Below are 19,635 nucleotides of genomic sequence, written 5' to 3'. Positions count from 1 at the left end.
AGTGCAGCTTCTCATCAAACCCACTTTTGAAGAAGCATTTCTCTATTTTTGCGCAACAGGTCTATTTTATTTTTTATTTTCCAAACTGTGCGGGGCTACACAGCCTTTTCAATTGAAACACACAATCAAACTACACAGAAACATTTTTGTAAGGAATCCAATCAATCAAGGCGTCCGGTGGGAAAATAACCCCCTGGGATGGTCGTGTACCTCTTTATTACAAACTTCTCGTCAACACATCGTTCACCGGTTCTTTTGTAGGAACGAAAGGAACCGAGTCTCACTGGGTGATGAGCTGTTCTTTTTTTTTGTTAGGTTTCCCAGTTTTATGTTGTTTAATTTGCAGTCTCCTGCCACCGGAAACTGTTTACCCCTCTATGTACGAGACTGCCTATGCTCCTCCCTCGCAGGGAGGTGCCCTGGCTGAAAAGGAGCGCACCCACTGTCACCTCAGGTTCACAAAGGGAAGGCACACTCGCACTGGTCTGACTGAGGTTTTATCTTACTATTATTATTTAAGTGTGAAAAATACTGTTTATACCTGTTCTCCATAAAAATATCTACCTAAAGTACTGGTTTTATATTTTTTTATTGTTTATTAACGTAAATGTAATATTTGAATTATCCACTATCCTGGACACCTCCCCTTCCAATCAGACAAACTTGTGCAAATTATAACACGCCAATGAACTTGAACCCCCATCTTCCCCCTCCCCCCACAGTGATACACACAGAGCGTTACACTAGTTATTTATGGCAGACTACTATGAAAACATTTTTTACACCTTTTAACTTAATAAAATATATATATATATCATAAATATAAAGATACCAAAACCGTAACAGGGCCCCAAGACCGTGATACATACGGAACCATGGGCCCTCTGTACCATTGCATCCCTAGTATCTACCATTATATTATTATTACCATTATCCTGAATTTCCCTCCAGAGATGAATAAAATGTTATCTAAACTCATAATAGGATAGTCGTGATAAGACAAAACTATTAATTCCCTTAGAGGGAAATTCAGGCGTTACAGTAGCAAAGAGCAGTGCGGTCAAGAGGCCCTCCCTCTGCGTACGTAGGGGTGTTGGCGGGTACCGGATGACCCACCCGTGCACTTTCATGACCATCGGACACCACGCAAAGGAGTAACATGTTATTAGGAGGAGCACATCAAAGTATAAAACATGACATTTTCCATCGCCACCAGGCACCACTGTGACCATGTCTTCGGGCCGCCACTCTTCACAACTTGTGACGTTTGCGGCAGATATGACCATGTACAGTCGAGTTATAAACCACTTCCTGTTTCATGGCGAGACATGGAAATTCAACGCCACAGAGTTGGGCGAAAAAACTCAAGCTTTTAGTAACTTTTCATCACTAAGGTCTTATCTACACTGACCAAGTTTGAGGTGGACCTGGTTAGCACTACTAGATTGCATAGTAGGCTACTTTTTAGCATATTTCTGCCTCCTGATAGATTTGTACACAATTTATTTTCAACTCTTTTAGACTTGCACTCGAGTAAATTTTGGCAGAATTTCCCCCAGGGAATTAATAACATGCTATTTTATTGTATGGTTGCACATACTTAACATATAAATAAACAATCACAACAGACAAAAACAATCAAAAGGACTTTCATGTAGCAGCTTCTAAGTTCCAGTCAGCCACAGCAGTTTGGGTCAGACTGTATCTGGTGGTCACTGCACTTGTTCTGGCACACACCGCTCCCTGTCACGCCATGGAGACACAGAACAGGACTAACGGCGGTGCAGTTTGCACAATAGAGCGAATAAAGGAGAGTGAATATAATGTGAATATATAAGGCTCACTAGAGCGTGTGATTTGGCCAATCAACCCATCACTATTAGTAATAATTGAAAACCAAACAAAACAAAAAAATGTTGAAAACACTACCTGTCCGTCTTGCTGCAGGTGGTGGTGCAGGATTTGGGAATGGGGTTGTTGGTGCGGCGCCAGTATGTGCATGAAGGGGGGCGGTGCGTAACCCGCTGCAGCCGGGGGGTTGATGGGTCCGGCGCTGGCCAGGGCCGAGGGAAGGCTGAAGGACGCTGCTGGTGTCGCAGCGTGGAAACCCTGCTTGTCAAACGACTGCAGAAAAAAAGGGGGAAATTACTACTTTAAATGGTGAAATGTGTAAAAACAGGAGCGCTGGAGAGGTCCTTCATTTACTTAGTTGATACTGACCCGAGAAGACACTACAGGGTGGTTTCGTAGACACAGATTAGGCCAAATCGTCAACAGAAATCACACTTTTAACCTGGACTAACTGAAACGGGCCTTTCTCAGTCATGGTTTAAAATAGTCTCAGACTTGCACTCGTCTTGGTTAAAAAAATGAATCAGATTTCCAGAAGGAAGATTAGAGCTGAGTTAGGTCGAAGTGAATCTTAAATTACATTTTTGGACTAATAGGTTAGGCCCCTAAGACCAGCCACAGGACCTGACAGAAGGAGCCAACCAGTCCTACATCACCCTAGTCTAGGACTTCCTTGTCTACAACTAACCAATTTTAAATGAAGCAACATCTCAATTTATTCATTTTTTAACTCCATTCATTTAAATAGGATCATCTTAGTCCTGACTTAGATTAAACCCCTTCAGTGAAACAGCCCCTTTAAATCTTAATAGTGCTATTCTTGATGAGTGAGCGATAAGCAGGGCAAAGGCCGTTTCGGTACAGACCTGCGTCTTTGTGTAAACAGACCCCGAAATATCTGGCACGCCCGTGTTGCTCGATGTCACCGAAACTCCTGCAGAGGACAGAAAGGAACAAGGCGCACTGCTGTGAGAATGCCAGGGAGAGCATCGGCGATCGGGGCACATCGGCACGTTTGTTCAGCCGAAGTCCATGGTCGTGGCTTAAAACTTCATACACACACACAATGCATCACGGACGGATCTGACCACGGCCACTTTAAGGTCTGTGTTACAGATCAAATACAATTCCATCACATAGGGAAAAGGTCAGTAGGAAGTGATATCTTAGTTAATCCATATTGATGGAAGATACACCCATACATCCATCTGAAGGAGTTAAATACAAATATCAAGACAATTTGAGGATGTCAAGAAAAGATGATACTTTTAAGTAGTTGTTATGCAAAGAGTAGATTATGATCCAACTATAAATCCCCCATTGGGAGGTTTGAGGAGATGCAAGAGGATGAGGAGAGAGGTATGAAATGATGATGACGATGAGTAGCATGAGAACAACGGAGCGGCAGCGCTGCTGTTCCAGTCATCCACCTTGTTTACGAATTTGATCATATCCCGTGTTTGCTGGAGATTCCCTGTCATTTCCATGAGAGGAAACACGGGGCAACCTGGTGTGCCGTACAGGAAGCGGATTAGAAAGTGAAAATACTTTTTTTTTTGACCAATGCCACATGCAAGTTGGCACAACACGGCTCTCATTCCATTTTGACACATCAGACATTTGGGCGTTTTGACGCTTTCGTAGCTTCATGGAACGGTCTTCGCTCAAGCTAGTTGTGTTTGACGTAAATGTTATTTTGGCACCTTTTCCATCTGGTATTAGGATGGGACCTGTATCTGGAGAATGACATCCCAACGCGGGGTTTGGCATCTACACCAGGTGTTAAAAAGCGCTGTGGTTGTCTTGATTCTGCTCGCACTGTGATGGATCTCAGTGTGCAAATCACAGGAATCACTGTCTCCCAGATCACTGGAAGCCATGCCGCTTAGCGACCTTTCACTAGTTTTTCCGTTGCAGAGGAAGGGAGCAGGCTCGCTTCCTTGAAGAGCCTGGGAGAGGCAGGGTTAGGGGGACATTTTCAACTTGCAGGCTGACCCCCGCCAATGTGGCCGAGGTGTATGGACTGCGTTTCCACCAGGCTGAGATCAGATCCCGTAGCGTTCCCATTGTAATGCGTTGTGCGTGCATTAAAATGCATATTTCCATGTCAAGATAAAGACACATGTAAATATACAGATCGCATTTTTATGCAGGGTGTAAAAGGGGCTTTGTAACTGTCGTTCCTGGATACAACTCCCTGCACCCAACAGAGAGATGAGCATCTGCGGGGTGGGGGGGAATCCTCATGTTAAAAACACGATAAGCAGGAAGCAAGCAGCACGCAGGAAACATGGAAGAGATAGCCCGGCTACTAATTTTAACACTTCTAAGACCTCCTCACACGCAACATGTAGAGATGACGACATTAAAACATGTCGGTCTGGCTGGAGTACAGCCAGCGGACGCAGACTGGGCCTGGGCAATGTGTAGCCTCGCAGGGAGACAGACTGCATGGCGGACGAGGCCGCAGGCAGAGGTCATACGTGTAAGGGAGGGGAACCGTGAAGGACAGAGGATAAAGGACCGGAAGAGAGGGACGTAGCGCTTCCTTTTGTTTTTTGTTTTGGCTTGTGGCGGCACTCACCGACTCCAGGCCCGGTGACGGAACTGGCGGGCTTGTTTTGGGCAGAAGCGGCGGCAGCCACGGCAGTGCCGTATCCGCCCTTACAGAAATCCCCACTGCCTGAAGCCTCGCCCACATCCTCATAGCCTGCAACAGTCAGACACACAGCCGCAGCCTGCAGCGTTAGACACACTAGGGAGAGGGACGCAGACTCGGGCACACAGCGCCGGCCAACCATTCATTGCGTCTTTTCTATATTTTGTCGCTTTGTTTGTGCTCGGCTTCATCCAGCTGCACTGGGCGGAGCTACGTCGGGCGACGACCTCACAGCGACGGGGAAAGTTTAGCACATTTAAACTTAATGCAAATGAGCACCGCTGGGCGATAGCCAATAGGAGGGAAGATAACACTCTCAATGGCGCTGATCCATGGAAAATGGACGCCCAGACCACTGTTTATTTAATCGAAAAAAGCCCCTTAAACCAATGATTAAATAAGGAAAACATCACTTTGTTTCTCCAACAAGGACAACAACAAGACTAGCTACGTCCTTTTATTCCGGTTATTTATTTTGCTAAGTAAACAGCTACCAAAAAAAAAAAAAAAAAAAAAAGTCACACATCTATGTCATTTATATTAAATATGGAAAGGGAGAGATGTTTGAGGTGTTTGGCACGCCCGCAACAGCCCAGGGCCACGGAGACCTGGTGATGAGACGAGAGCTGCTTTGCCTCACGCTGCAGCCCCGGGGCCCAACATCACTCTGGGGTTCATGACGTGAGGATGCTACGAGTCAACGCTGCCACAGTCCTCCCCTGCACTAGCGAGCTGTCTCAAAGCAGGAGGCTGGGCATTGCCTCACCACGGGGCACACTATGCCCACGCTCCTTCTATGGAAGCGCCCCCAGGTGGGCTCAGACCACAACAACAGGTACGTCTCTGATGCAAATAGGTTGCCATGCTCCCCCAAGGACGGTTCGACACGAGCCGCTCTGCGATGGAATTGTGCTCCTTTCACAGTGTGCTCCAATCTGTCCAACTGGTGTAGCAGTAACATCCCGTTACAGAGAACGAGAAAGGAACAACTGGGAGAAATAACACATTCCCCAGGATTCAATCTAGTATTACAAAATGAAATTCAAGGACTTTCAAGTACTTTTTCAAAGCATCATTTTTTCTTCAGGCAAAATGAATGTAATCAATTTTCAATGTGATCTTTATTCATTCAAATATAATCGTAGTCTCACTGTTTAATATATATATATATATATATATATATATATATATATATATATATATATAAAAAACAGTGACTTAGATTACATTTTTTATGATGTCACAATTTTAAGAACAAAACCTGGGGAATATCACAGGTTTTTAATTACCACATTTCTTTCAAGGACTTTCCAAGCACTTTTTCAAGGTATCTCAGTACTTACATTTCTGAGGATGAAATTCAAGCCCTTCAAGCACCTCAAGGACCTGGTAAGAACCCTACCGCCCTACAAGCTAGCTCAGTGGAAACATACACTACTCACAAAAAGTTAGGGATATTCGGCTTTTGGGTAAAATTTCAGGATGAACCTAAAATGCACTATAACCTTTACAGGTGAACTTATTTTGACCTTCTCTAAACTTTTGAATGCACATTTCCAACTGTTCAATGTTTCAGTACTTTTTGCACAACTTGCTGTTCTCTCACAAGGAGCTGAACGGCAAAATTCACAACAGGTGTTTGATCCATGAATCGACCAATACATTTCCTGGTTCAATTAGAATTTGTATTTAAACAGTCCTCTTCATCATGCTGTTCACATGTTGACATCATGAGACCAAGACGACACCTAACAATTGATCAACAGTACCTCACCATTGTGAGGCTTCAAACAGGATGTTCTCAGAGGGAAGTGGCCACTGAGCTTAAGAGTGTCAGAGTGTCATCAGCAGGTTGCAACAGAGATACAGAGACTGGAAGAGTCACAGAAAGGCATAGAAGTGGACGTCCTTTGGCCACATCCCACACTGATGAGCGCTTCATGTGAACAGCGCCCTGCGGAACCAGATGATGATGATGATGCCACTCAACTCCAGGCACATTTAAGGGAGGTGAGAGGCACCCAAGTGTCACGTCAGACCATTCGAAACCGTTTACATCAGCGTGGTCTCCGTGCTAGACGACCTGCAAAGGTACCTGACCACACCACCAGGCACAGGCATCATCGTCTTGCACGGGCCAGGGAGCATTTACGCTGGACGAGGGACCGGTGGCCTCAGTGCTGTTCTCTGATGAAAGTCGATTCACGTTGAGCAGAAACGATGGCCGCCAACGATGTTTGAGACGTCAAGGAGAGCGCTATGCATCAGCCACTGTTGTCACCAGACGAGCCTTTGGTGGTGGTGGTGTTACAGTGTGGGCAGGTGTGTCTAGTCAATACAGAACTGCCCTACACTTTGTGAATGGTACAGTGACAAGCCCAGCCTGAATAACATCATTCATCCAGTCATTGTGCCCCTGCATCAACAACACAGGCCTCATTTCATCTTCATGGACAACAATGCTCCAGCTCATCGAGGTCGCATCATTAGGGAACGGCTGCTGGAGACTGGGGCACCTCAAATGGAGTGGCCTGCACTTTCTCCAGACCTGAATCCCATAGAAAACCTATGGGATCAGCTGAGTCGCCGTGTAGAGGCTCGTAACTCTGTACCCCAGAACCTCAATGACCTGAGGGCCGCCCTTCAAGAAGAGTGGGGAGCCAGGCCTCAGCAGACAATAAGTCGACTTGTGAACAGCATGAGACATCGTTATCAAGCTGTAATTGATGCTCAAGGCCACATGACAAGTTGAGACATTGACATTTTTTGTTGTGGTATACCCACCGCTGTTGTTGGCTTTTGTTTCAAAACATTGTTTGAGATGAGGAAATCACCATTGCATGCTTCTACTTAAATGCCCTACTTTCATGATATAATATCACTGTAGCGTGAACTTTTTACATTTTCCATAAATTTCACCTGAAAGCCAAATATCCCTAACTTTTTGTGAGTAGTGTATTGTGTGTGAGGAGAAATTAATCCAATTCCTGAAGTAGAGATGCGCTCAATGAGGCCGAATTGAAAAGCCGTCGCTTCCACGAAACAAAATGGTTTGGTGCCTCACCAGTGTTGTATCCATGGGAACCGTAGCCGCTGGCCTGCTGGAAGGGTGTGGCTGAAGCGTTGACGCCAACATTGACACCGTGCTGCTTGGACGAGGTAGGGGCCACCTGGACAACAAAAACAAAAGTTGTAAATTAAGTAATTCAAAGTGACATTAGTCAAAATATGACAAGAAAAACCTTAAGACTGTGAAACTATTTGGGTCACATGTTCTCGTTGCCATATCCTGGAACGCAACTTTGTAAATTAATGTAATAACGAATAAGTAAATTACTTTGTTAACACAGAGGTATATGTTCAGTTTATATTGGGTTCATCAACATTCTGCTTTACTGCTTAAATATTTGTTTTTTTATCATTAATTTGTAAAGAATTGGAAAATACATCATTCAAGTTAATCCTTTAATTTTAAGTTTCATTTCTTGTGTTCATTTAAAGTTCAATGCTCTATAACATCTAATCTATGCTCTAGTAGCATGACCCCTCTATTATTCTGTAACTTTTAAACATTCCCATTTCCTGCATTTATTGTTTTATAACCATGAGTTTTCAGAAAGTGGCACATTTCAAATGGCGCACATCAAGACCTAGAACCTAGAACCAGACAACAATTCCCAGAATGCAAATGGCTCGGTCCTCCCAGCCGTTGGTGGGGCACACATGAATTCCACCCAAAACAGCAGCCATTTTCCACTGAAATGAAACGAACAACTCCAGTCCTCACCGGGAACACAGCGGGTCCGTACTGGAAGGTGTTGGGCAGGCCCGGCATGCCGGTGTAGTAGGGCAGACTGGTGTAGCTGTAGCCGGGCGGCAGGGCAGGGTTGAGGAAGGGCTGCTGCGTGGTGTGGTGGGTCTGCGTCTGGTTCTGCTGCGTCTGGGACAGCGTGGTGGCCGGCGCCGGTGACGACGCGTCTGCTCGGCCGAACTTTGATAAGTCACCTGCGGCAGTGGCGGCGGGAGAATAAGAAGGAGCGGGAAACGTTCCAAAAGAAAATTTAGCTTTCCAAAGACAGACACAGAATTTTAACATTTTCACGGAAAACTCCGGAAAGCAGAAACTTTTAAATTGATCCAATCCAAGTGAGACTATGGATATGTATGCAATATGTTTGCATATTGAATATACACCACATTTTTACTAGTACCATCACAGCATATTATCCCAACACACTGCTGCTATACTGTATACCATTTGACATTTAGCCCCATTTCCTCCTACACATATTGAACTGACCACTCACCATAAGGTCACTTCCAATAAACATCTGTTTATAGTCTACATCTATTCAATTTATTTCTCTTTTTCTGTCAACTTTACTGCTTCAACACCTGAATTTCCACCCAAGGATTAATGAAGTGTTATTTAATCTGATGGTGGCACATACCCAACGCATCAGACACATCTGACATAAGACATTACAACAGAGAAACAATCCAAGGACTTTCATGTAGCAGCTACTAAGTTCCAGTCAGCCACAGCAGTTTGGGTCAGACTGTATCTGGTGGTCACTGCACTTGTTCTGGCACACACTGCTCCCTGTCTCGCCATGGAAACACCGAACAGGACTAACAGCGGTGCAGTTTGCACACTACAGCGAATAAAGGAGAGTGAAATTTATATATATTATATATAGCGTAGTTACCGGTGTTTTTCCCAGAGTTCAGGCATACACAGATTAACATTCCTTGCCCACCGCAGTTTTTTTTTTTTCTCTTTTACATTTAAATTTAAATAAAATGCATTTAGTTCATTTTGGCGAAGCCGCACCAGAGTAAGGGTTGTTGGTGAGGCTCCCCTCTCTGCCGGTCAGTGCAGTCGTGGGGGTCGCAAACGGAATGCTGTAGTAGTCCTGGTGCCGCAAAAATACAGAGGGGAGATAAAAGTAAAGCTTGGCCCAGAACAAGAAGACATTGTGTTTTTCTGTGTTAAAAGACAAGATACTTTATCGCTCTAGGGAGATTACAGCAGCTCGCATCAAAATAGACAATAATAATAAGATAATAAAATAGGCAAGAAAGGCGCACACAATAAAGCTATATATACCTAAAAACACAAAAATAAAAATGTATAAAATTCTCCAATTGTACAATAAACCCAACAGGTTGACAATAAAATAGACCAATAAACAGTAAATACAAGACAAACAGATTACGAACATGAACAGTAGATATGTGGTTATGTACACAATAAACATTAAATATAAACCTATTGAAATATTAAAATAACTATAAAATAAACTGTAAACAAGAAAAAAATGGAAATTTAGAGTAGATGAAGGCTAGACTGTAGGCTAAAAAGTAAACTGGGAGAATTAAGCCTTAAAATAAGCAGTGAACAATAACAATTCCACAATATAAAACTCACCAGAGGTATTCTGGTCTGCAGCATCTGCAGGTCGTCGTACCCGTACACCTGAGGCTGAGAAACACAAAAGTGTAATCTTAAATTATTATTTTTATTATTATTATTATTATTTTTTTTTTAACCGGGGGGGATTGTCATCGCTGAACGACATCTTGGTTTTTAGGGCCAACAACTCAAAGAGAACAATGCGAGGAGAGGAGACCAAGGAGGAACGGAATGACAGCATTTTTCTGTTCCAGTCATCCACATTGTTTTGGGGTCTGACCGTATCTGGTGTTTGCTGCCGTAGTTTCTCTGGCAAAAACAGATTCCCTGTATTTTCCACGGAGAGGAAACACAGGGCAGGCTGATGTGCCGTACAGGAAGGAGATTTAAAAACAAAAAAAAAAAAAAAAAAAAAAAAAACGTTTCAGCTGTCGTCCAGTTTCAACATATCAAATTGCAACCTATAAATAAGTGACTTTAAAACATTCGGAAGCACAGGATCATTGAAGTTTAGTCAAGCGTAGACATTTAGTTGCTTTGTCGTCTCTAGGATGCGGTTAACTTTCCTCACAAGAGACGAAAAGCACCGTGAGACCCTTGTTAAAAAACATCCAAGCAGCATGTGACGTGAGATTCGATTTACAGACCCAAGATTACGACACTGAAAATACTAAGGGGTCAGACTGACGGGCGTGGTCAGAGGGGACTTACAGGGTAGGCGTGTAGTAGTCCAGGGGCCATAATGTACGGGTTGGGCAGCAGGGGGGGCACTCCGGGGGGCAGGTTTGGAGGCGCTTTCCCTGGGTGTAAAGTAAAGACAAGTGAAATTTGAGCAAAAAAAAAAAAAAAAAAAAAAAAAAGTCTGCACATCTATACTAAAATCAATTCAGGAGCTTTTCATTAAAGACAAGACACCCAAGTAAAAGGAGAAATGGAAAGTTACCCATTCCAACAGATAAATGTATTCAGGGCTATTTTAAATTGTGATATCATTGTTATATTGTGGTATTAAATGCATTCTTCAAGGCTGCATTACAGCGAAGTAATGCACTTTTCTAGTTGTTGTAAATAACAACAACTCTACCTGCTTGGTCACAATATGCACTTTACTGGTGACCGTCTTCTCAAAATAATTTTTTTTTTTTTTTTTTAAAAAGCACCAATAGCATCCCCACAATATAAAGCAATTATCGATATCAAGGTATTCATCAAAATATGATATTTGAGTTTCACTCTGATTAATGTGGCTGAGAGAAAACTCTTAAGATATTACGTTCTCCAATATCAAAGGCATGGTTTTAGCCGCTCAAGGACTCCTCTTACCTGAGGATGCTGCTGAGCTGCGCGAGGATGAGGCGGACGAAGAGGGAATGGCTGAAACCGCTGTTGAGATGGAGGCGGTGGCACCGGCGGGCCCCATGGAGGCCGCGTTGAGGCCCATGGCCAGGGTGCTGACGGGCGTGAGGCCGGAGGGGGCGCATACCGTGGAGGGCCCCACTGACAGGGCCTGTGGGACGCCCAGGGAAACGTGCGCCGCTGCCGCAGCCACTGCCACCGATGTGGAGGGGACCAAGGAAACAACAGCAGACACGGAGGAAGGGAAGGAGGGGGAGTGCAGGCCGGCGTCGCCGTCCACACCGGGGTGCTGTGGAGACGGAAGGAGGGAAGACAGGAAGATGGGAGGGAACGGAGGAGGTTAAGGGAAATTAGATTACAATTCCATTAGGGTCAGCCGATAAGTGACTTAATGCATCTGCTTCTGCAGGAACAGCTGTTTTGCAGATGATGCTCATGGATGGCGGCGGATACACCCGACAGCTCGCTAATGGAACGGCAGTCTACTTGAAATGACTTCTCTCTGTGAACGAGTGCTTGGCGCAGGAGACAAAATGGACTCCGAGGCGCGGTCGTGTAGAGAGACGCAAAGAACTTACCAATAAGCCGGAGTTGGATGAACGAACTGAAGATGCAGGAAGAGTGTTCTGTTGTGACGGGAGAGAGCTGCAGAGAAAAGAGACTTTATTACTCAGCCTTCATTCTTTTAGACAGTAAATACCTAGATCTGAGCCTTTATTATGTTGTATGGTTCCATGCCATCTGAGCCTACCAAGACATAAAACTCCATATACAAATAATTTTTCCCCTTCTACAGTTTGTTTCAAGTTTCACTTCCGTTGCGTTCTCACTTGTTGTGCTGCGGTGGGGGTAGCTCTTCATTGTGCCCCAAAGCGCCGAGGGACGTCGGGTTGGATGCGGTCAACAATGTCGCAGGGCCGGAGCTGCTGTCCGTCAAAGTGCCCAAGGCGGAGACCGATACTGGCGTGACAGAGTCAGAGACCGACTTCATGGATACTGCAGAGCCTGCTGCAGCTGAATGGAGAAACAACAAAAACAGGTTGCTATGTAGAATGAATTAATAAAGAACCTAAAATTAAGTTCAAAGCTTACTTGTTACCGATAGAACACTCAATAAATAATTAAATGACACCCACCTTCACCAGATTGCGTTGTCTGTATTGAATTGAAGCCATTCTGTTAAAAAAAAAATAAAGAAAGAAAACAGTGCAGGTGAGATCATGAATTTCGATGGAAACCACCTCTGATCAAGTCGTTAAACGAGGGTTGGGTTTATGGCAATAGAATTAACCAGGAGCTGTGATTGATGTTGTGGCTACTGAAACTGAACACAATGAAAATTATTTGGATCATTGTCATAGTCTGATAGAATGAGCCCATACTAAAGAAGATCCACAAAATGCATATCGCTTATTGCGCTCTTCAAAAAAATAATTAAAAGTAGTCTGGTAGTCTCAGAACAGTCAGAAGATATTATCCACCCAAGTAGCAGGAGGGGAAGCCATAGCGCCAATCTTGAGCTCCCGATAACTAGCGAAAGCAACCAACCCCCCCCCCCCCAGTATGGAACACCATTTGAGAAAATAATAAGCCTATTAAATAAATTTTGAGGCAATAAATATATAAATTAATATAGCTACACAATGTGAATTTGTTTATAGTAATTGTTATTTTTTAAATTATTTTATTAATTTCAGGGGACTTGTATTTCATAATTCCGCTTTTATTTCTTATTTTTAATGCCACATTTACATCTGTTATATCCAAATGAATGGGGCGTGAATATCTCCTATTCAGAGCGGGCGGAGACAGGGGGAGCCACTGGCGTTCTACGCAACAGTGGTGGTTGCTCGGAGGTGTCCCCGGCTCCGGATACCTCCTCGGTTGGAGCCAGCGGCCGGTAGGGACTGAGCCAGTCACGGTGGAGGGCAACCACCCTTAAACAGCCGCGCCCTGTCAGACAGCCGTGGGCTGGCCCTTGCACTGTGCTGGAACAGTGCAACAACCAATTCTGAGTCCTACCACTTTTGCAGCGCCGCCCCTTCCTGCTGGCTCTGAATCTGTGAGATAACCATGCTCCATTAATTTGCTGCAAGGATTGGAAATGCGACATTACGAAATAAAAGTGCTATGAAATAAATAAAAGTGGCATTATGAAATAAGTACCCATTCATAAATAAATGTGGAATTGTGAAATAAGTCACATGAAATTAATAAAAATAATATGTTCAAAAATACCCTTTTAAAAAATAAATAATTTATTTAACTATATTTACTCATTCACATTTCCAATTATTGATATATTTATTCCATAATTTATTTATTTATTTATTACAGGATTTATCCATAGGCACATTTATTTATTTGTTTACGATTGATTCAAATGGCGTTCCATACCCTAGTTCATAAATCTGCAAACAAACATTGACATCCCTGCTTCTAATGAACGGGTGCATTGAAACAAGAAGCCAGAACAAACGCAACAAAGGACAGAATTTGTGGCAAGATGGCGAGCAAGACGGTGGCACGTAGGGTGGCTCTGTATTTTAGAGGGTTTCATTCAACCCTGACATGTGATTAAAGGATAAGCCGGCTTTTGAGAGATACACTGAGTGTGCACTTTAGGTACACGCGTACAATTCTGTACAACTGCCTTTTAAACTGTTTGTTATGACTGAAATACACAAGTTTTTCCATGATAATATGGTATTCAAGTTAGCATAGGTCTTCTGGGTGAGCACCAAATAGAGCAAGGGACTATCATAGAATATCAAGAATAGAACAATTTCCTTGCAGGTGTGTGTGTGTGTGTGTGTGTGTGTGTCTTCTCGAGCAGCAAGTTGTCGGGCTCAAATAGGATGTTGTGCCTTACCTTAGGCTGCAGATCCTTCTGTGGGGAAGAGGAGACGGAGGGAGGGTAGCGCCGGGTCTGAGGAGCTCTCTGATCATACAGGTCAATCTGGCCAGGGTTTGGAAGGCCTGGCGTAGACTCACTGAGAGATGGGAGATTTATTTTTGTCACACAAAAATAGGGTTGCGCTCTCCAGTCATGTGTTATACTGCTGAGTGAAATGCATGCTAATTATTTTGTTATGCCCATCGCTAGCTGCTCAGGACATGCTCACTTGAACTGACAGTCGTTTTTTTAATGTGACTGAATCTAACGCTGTAATGAGTCCTTGGGTTGCTGGAAATGCACTCACAAATCAAAGCCGTTATCATTGCATTTCTTTGCACTGAGCAATAAATCAAAATGATAATTTTTCATATTTCCCTGTCAGTTATGAAATTATAATACTTCCGTATGGTATATCAAGTCTGAAAGATTTAAAGTTTTATTTGGAAACACTAGATTTTTTTTATGCAATATACCTGCTGGGACTGGCGTAAAGGCTGTTCTGGACCTGGTTGGCCTGCGTAGTGGCAGCAGGGGTGGCATCGTACTCTTGGAGTACCGGTTCAGAACCAAACTGCAGCGCTCCAAACTGGAGATTGATGCCCGAGATGTCCGTCGAACCAGGCATCTCCACTGGCATGGCTGGAATCTGGAGATGGAGGATAATACTATTAAATATATCTGCAGGCAGCAATACAGAGGGTCCAGCTCAGTTGTGTTAGATGCAAATTACAGTTTTCTGAGTTCCCGTAAAACACACCATCCCTTCGTATTGACACCAAGTACAAATTTTTGGGTTTCCACTGAACGCAGCATTGGCTGATGTAATGACACGATGAGTCCTGGTGACACGCAGAATTACTACTACAAGCTGATTCACTTGTTGCATGTTTTTAATTTATCCTAAAAGTTAGAAGGTGGGTGTCTACTTCCTGTGGTGCACAGAGTTCTGCCTCATGGTGTCTCTGTGGAAGGAACACTCCCTGTGGAAGTTCCCAACAACACGCTTCCATGCAAACGGATGGAACACGCCGTGCATGTCCCTCAGAGGCATCATTCATTTCATCAACCCTTTAAACTTTTGGCTAAAATAGAACAGAACAGTTGCTCCACGTGCGAGGGCACAAACAGAATGTTTTCGACTCCGGCTGCAATGTCGCAAAATAAGGAGGGATACAACACTGCATGTAACACAGGGTTGAATGCGAACAGAATGGGTTTATTAACAAAAAGGGAAAAAGAGATAAAATATACAAAGGAAAAAATACAAAGGAAAAGCCTCACAGAAATCAAGCAGGTAAGAGGACACACACGGTCACATGCAGTTTTCCTCCACCAACACAGACTGATGGAGTCTACACCATGCAAGATGCAATGGCCTCCAGAGGCACAACCGTCACATACATAACGAATTGGATGACGATTTCACAAAGAGCTTCGCTCCACAAACTCATCATGCACCACCACCCAACCGGAAGTTTTATAACATTGGCATATCGGCGATGCGCCAACGTTGTGCTACTTACGGTAGATTTGTCAGTTTTTCACTAATTCCTGCTCCAACTATAGACCGATATGGGTCAAACTTGAACCACGAGATGTCTAAGAGGTCCCGGTTCTAACCAGACCTCAACCATGTCCGTGGGTTCAGGGATTGTCGTGTTCCAGACACCTTTAGCCCGAAAAATGCCAAGGAGAATAGTAATAATAATAAAAATCACAGCAATAACGATAGGGGTACAGCCCCATGTAAAAATAAAAAAATTAAATTAAAATTTAAACCACAACAACACACCACAGTTTCCCTTTAAGAAGTTGATATTGGAAATACTAAATACATTCAAGGTTACCTTGGTGGTGAGGGAGGTTCTCTTCTTCTGCTGCTTTAGTTTGTGCTGCTGCAGCGGCAGTGGACTAGAGCCCTGGGTGTCTGAGGAACCTGGAGAACCCTGCTGGCCAAGGGAAGGGACCATGGTCATTTTTGGAAGGGATGACGCGGGCGGAGGCACCGCGTGGGGCGAAGGTGCCGTCTGTTGGGACAAGGAGGCGGAAGGAGGCAGGCCCTTGTCCTGTAGAAAGGCATCCAGCATGGAGGAGGCTGAGGTGGCGGTCTGGTAGGGCTGGCGCTTGGTGAAGGGGCTGTGCACAGCAGACTCTGGCTGAGTCTTCACATCTACGCCATGAGGAAGAGAGGACCAGAATCAGAAAAGCAACAGACTCCGCATTGAGCATCAAATGATCTCAAACTACATATTGACCTCTCCCTTCATTAGTAGTATATGTAGGAAGCATTGAGAGTCTTCGGAACTATTTACTGACCTCACCCCATCTTTAAATTACCATATCGAACCGAATATAAGACGATTTTTCAACTCATTTTTGCAAAAATACAACGTGAAAAACCTATCTTATTTTTATAAAGAATCATTTTATTTCAAAATAATGATAACCCAGCATCCAGTCGTATGGAGAATACGTGTAGAATATAATCCGGAATCAAATTTCACAGGCACGAGTTCTACCCGAAAATCGTTAGCAACATGCTAAGCTGCACGTCTGACTGAGTCAGTCACACGATGGCGAGTGCAAATGAGTGGGACACACAGGAGCTAGAAGACCCACCCGCTTCTTTCAAATCAGCCGTGTGGTAACATTTTGGGTTCCCAGTGAACTACGACCGCAACGGGGAGCGAGTGATGGATTGGACGAGGATAGGGTGTGGGCGTTGTTCCACAGTTATAGGGTGTGTGTGCGGAAACAAATTGAAACACGCCTAATGCACACGTTTTGTTTTTTATTATTCTACTGTACATTGAAATTTAGAAGTCTAGACGCCGAAAATATAAGACGATCCCATTTTTCAGGCGTATTTGCAGGAAAAAAAATCCATCTTATATTATTCCGGTCAATAAGGTAGTCCAAATACCACATGGTTGCTTGCAATGAGATTAAAAAAAAGGCAGAGGGTAGACCACAACTTTCTTTTCTGGTTCATTTTTTCCCCACTCCATTGTTGCATCCACTTCGCATTCAGTAACATTTACACAGATCAGCCACAACATTAAAACCACTGACAGGTGAAGTGAATAACATTGCTCATCTTGTTCCACTGGCGCCTGTCAAGGGGTGGGATATATTAGGCATAAAGGGTACAGTCAGTTCTTGAAGTTGAAGTGTTGGAAGCAGGAAAAATGGGCAAGCGTAAGGATCTGGGCCACTTTGACAAGGGCCAAATTGTGATGGCTGGACGACTGGGTCAGAGCATCTCCAAAAGGGCAGGTCTTGTGGGGTGTTCCCTGTATGCAGTGGTTAGTACCTACCAAAAGTGGTCCAAGGAAGGACAACCGGTGAACCGGCGACAGGGTCATGGTAAATGTTCTGCTGGGAAACCTTGGGTCCCGGTTACTTTGACACGTACCACCTACCTAAACATTGTTGAGGCGGGTCAAGAGTTGTTCTGGGGCCCTACACAATCAGGCAAGTGGTTTTAATGTTGTGGCTGAACGGCGTAGGTACAGGGACAAGTTCTCAAGCAGTTGCTTTTCGCACAGGTGTTTCTTCGACTGAAGTATACTGGCTGCTTAATGAGGGAAAAATCATTCCTTCTGAACTAATATTTATGATTTGATTTACGTCCAGTGTTCATATCAGAGCTTTGGGGATGGTAGCTCAGGCGGTAGAGCTGGTGGTCTAGTAATCTAAAGGTTGCTGGTTGGATCCCAGGCTCCTCCTGCTAGCATGCTGTAGTGTCCTTGAGCAAGACACTTAACCCCTAATTGCTCCTGATGGCTGCGTCCGTCGGTGTTTGAACAATTGTAAGTCGCTTTGGATAAAAGCGTCTGCTAAATGACTAAATGTAATGTAAATGTAAATGTAAATGTTTGCATATCTTTCACTGCCTCAAAAATTGCAGGTAAATGATTTGCACTTCCCTCACACATTTCCAAGAAGCCTAAATAATATATGTCAGACTGCCTCCAACAAATCAGTATGCATAGAGAGCTCGCTGTGGAGCCACAATTGTTTTAACAGGGGTCGACCCAGAATTTAACCAGAGACTGGGATGAATGAAATATCGCAGACAGACAATTTGGTGTAGGCTCTCACCGTACTGCCCCATTGCGGTAGCACTGGTTTCCCAAGAGGAAGGGGCTGTGTTTGGAGGTCCACTCTGAGAGTGCTGAGCCGCCAGCTGGGCCAGCGCCTGGGCCGTCTTATACTGCTCCAGGAACTGGGATCCAGTCGTGGTCCCTGTACTACCTCCTTTTGGTCCCCCAACGTCCCCAAAGCCCTTGCTCAGCATGCTAACCTGCAACATCAGAGACAATATAAAAACTGTAATGACATTGCCAGAGTTATATCATGAGTAACAAGTAAGGTTTTTAAAATAAAAGGCAGTAAAGAGAGCATCATGAGGAGGCTATTAAATAATTAAATTAATAAGTAAAACAAGTGACAGGTGAAGTGAATAACATTGCTCATCTCGTTCCAATGGCATCTGTCAAGGGGTGGGATATATTAGGCAACAAGTGAACAGTCAGTTCTTGAAGTTGAAGTGTTGGAAGCAGGAAAAATGGGCAAGCGTAAGGACCTGAGCCACTTTGACAAGGGATAAATTGTGATGGCTAGACAACGGGGTAGAGCATCTCCAAAACGTCTTGTGGGATGTTGCAGTAGTTAATACCTACCAAAAGTGTTCCAAGGAAGGATAACAATTAATAACTGATTATAAATGTTTTGGCTCGATTGGCTTGGATCTGATGAACAATAAAGTTCAATATAAGTTCATCCAGTTTGTTGCACAGTTAATGCACATTAGAGAGAAATATTCCCGGTAACCTTGTGCAAAGTGCATATCGGCTGAGACGTGCCACAACGCTTTTCTCCTCCAGGGCTACACAAAAAAATTAAAATGTATTAAGCGGGTTGCGTATTTTTGGGCTTGTTTTAAAAAAAATCGGTTGCTGGACGAAAACCTGACAAGCAGCTTGTTTTTTTGTTTACATTTATGATTGCAATTTTCCCCAATGTAGAGGTTCCCAAGCACCGGGCCGCGGGGCAATTGCCACAAGGCCGTGAGAATGTGGGCGGGATTTTTTCTTAATTGTGATTCCATGTTTACAATTTGTTCTCGTTTAAAGCAGTTTTATACTGGAATCTTAATTCCTGACCAATTTGTTGCTGCATTAAAAGCTTCACACTTGAATTGTATTTCCTGTTAATTTTGAAGATTTTTTACCAAGTTATTATTTTAATCATAAATAGCAATTCGGTAAATTTATATATGTATTTGTTACATTTTGTTTTACAAAGAAGAAAGACATGTTTAAGTCAAGCCTGATGTTGCCTTACACATTAAATTAATCTTCTTAACAGGAATACAGATTATTCATTTAACGCTGGTAACGGATTGGTACTCTGTCGAATCGCCGATACCCAAAGCCCAGGTATCGCTAT

At 43.8% G+C, this 19,635-nt stretch overlaps 1 protein-coding gene across 1 annotated transcript in view; it reads right to left on the bottom strand.

Annotated features, from left to right (window-relative positions):
- The window catches only part of ubap2l (ubiquitin associated protein 2-like), a gene marked incomplete at its 5' end in the record, with an annotated part of 29,782 nt that overhangs the window by 446 nt on the left and 9,701 nt on the right, over positions 1 to 19,635 (bottom strand). Inside the window, 16 exon segments of the mRNA XM_080000391.1 lie at positions 1,930 to 2,124; positions 2,718 to 2,785; positions 4,436 to 4,561; positions 7,575 to 7,680; positions 8,298 to 8,515; positions 9,345 to 9,426; positions 9,942 to 9,995; positions 10,638 to 10,726; positions 11,250 to 11,571; positions 11,861 to 11,927; positions 12,113 to 12,296; positions 12,419 to 12,458; positions 14,155 to 14,275; positions 14,655 to 14,827; positions 16,029 to 16,351; positions 18,286 to 18,487. Of these exon segments, the coding sequence (XP_079856517.1) occupies positions 1,930 to 2,124; positions 2,718 to 2,785; positions 4,436 to 4,561; positions 7,575 to 7,680; positions 8,298 to 8,515; positions 9,345 to 9,426; positions 9,942 to 9,995; positions 10,638 to 10,726; positions 11,250 to 11,571; positions 11,861 to 11,927; positions 12,113 to 12,296; positions 12,419 to 12,458; positions 14,155 to 14,275; positions 14,655 to 14,827; positions 16,029 to 16,351; positions 18,286 to 18,487 (2,370 nt within the window).

Source organism: Zeus faber (assembly GCF_960531495.2).
Source record: "Zeus faber genome assembly, chromosome: 1".
In the NCBI taxonomy this organism is placed as follows: domain Eukaryota; kingdom Metazoa; phylum Chordata; class Actinopteri; order Zeiformes; family Zeidae; genus Zeus; species Zeus faber.
This window is presented reverse-complemented; position numbering and strand designations above follow the sequence as displayed.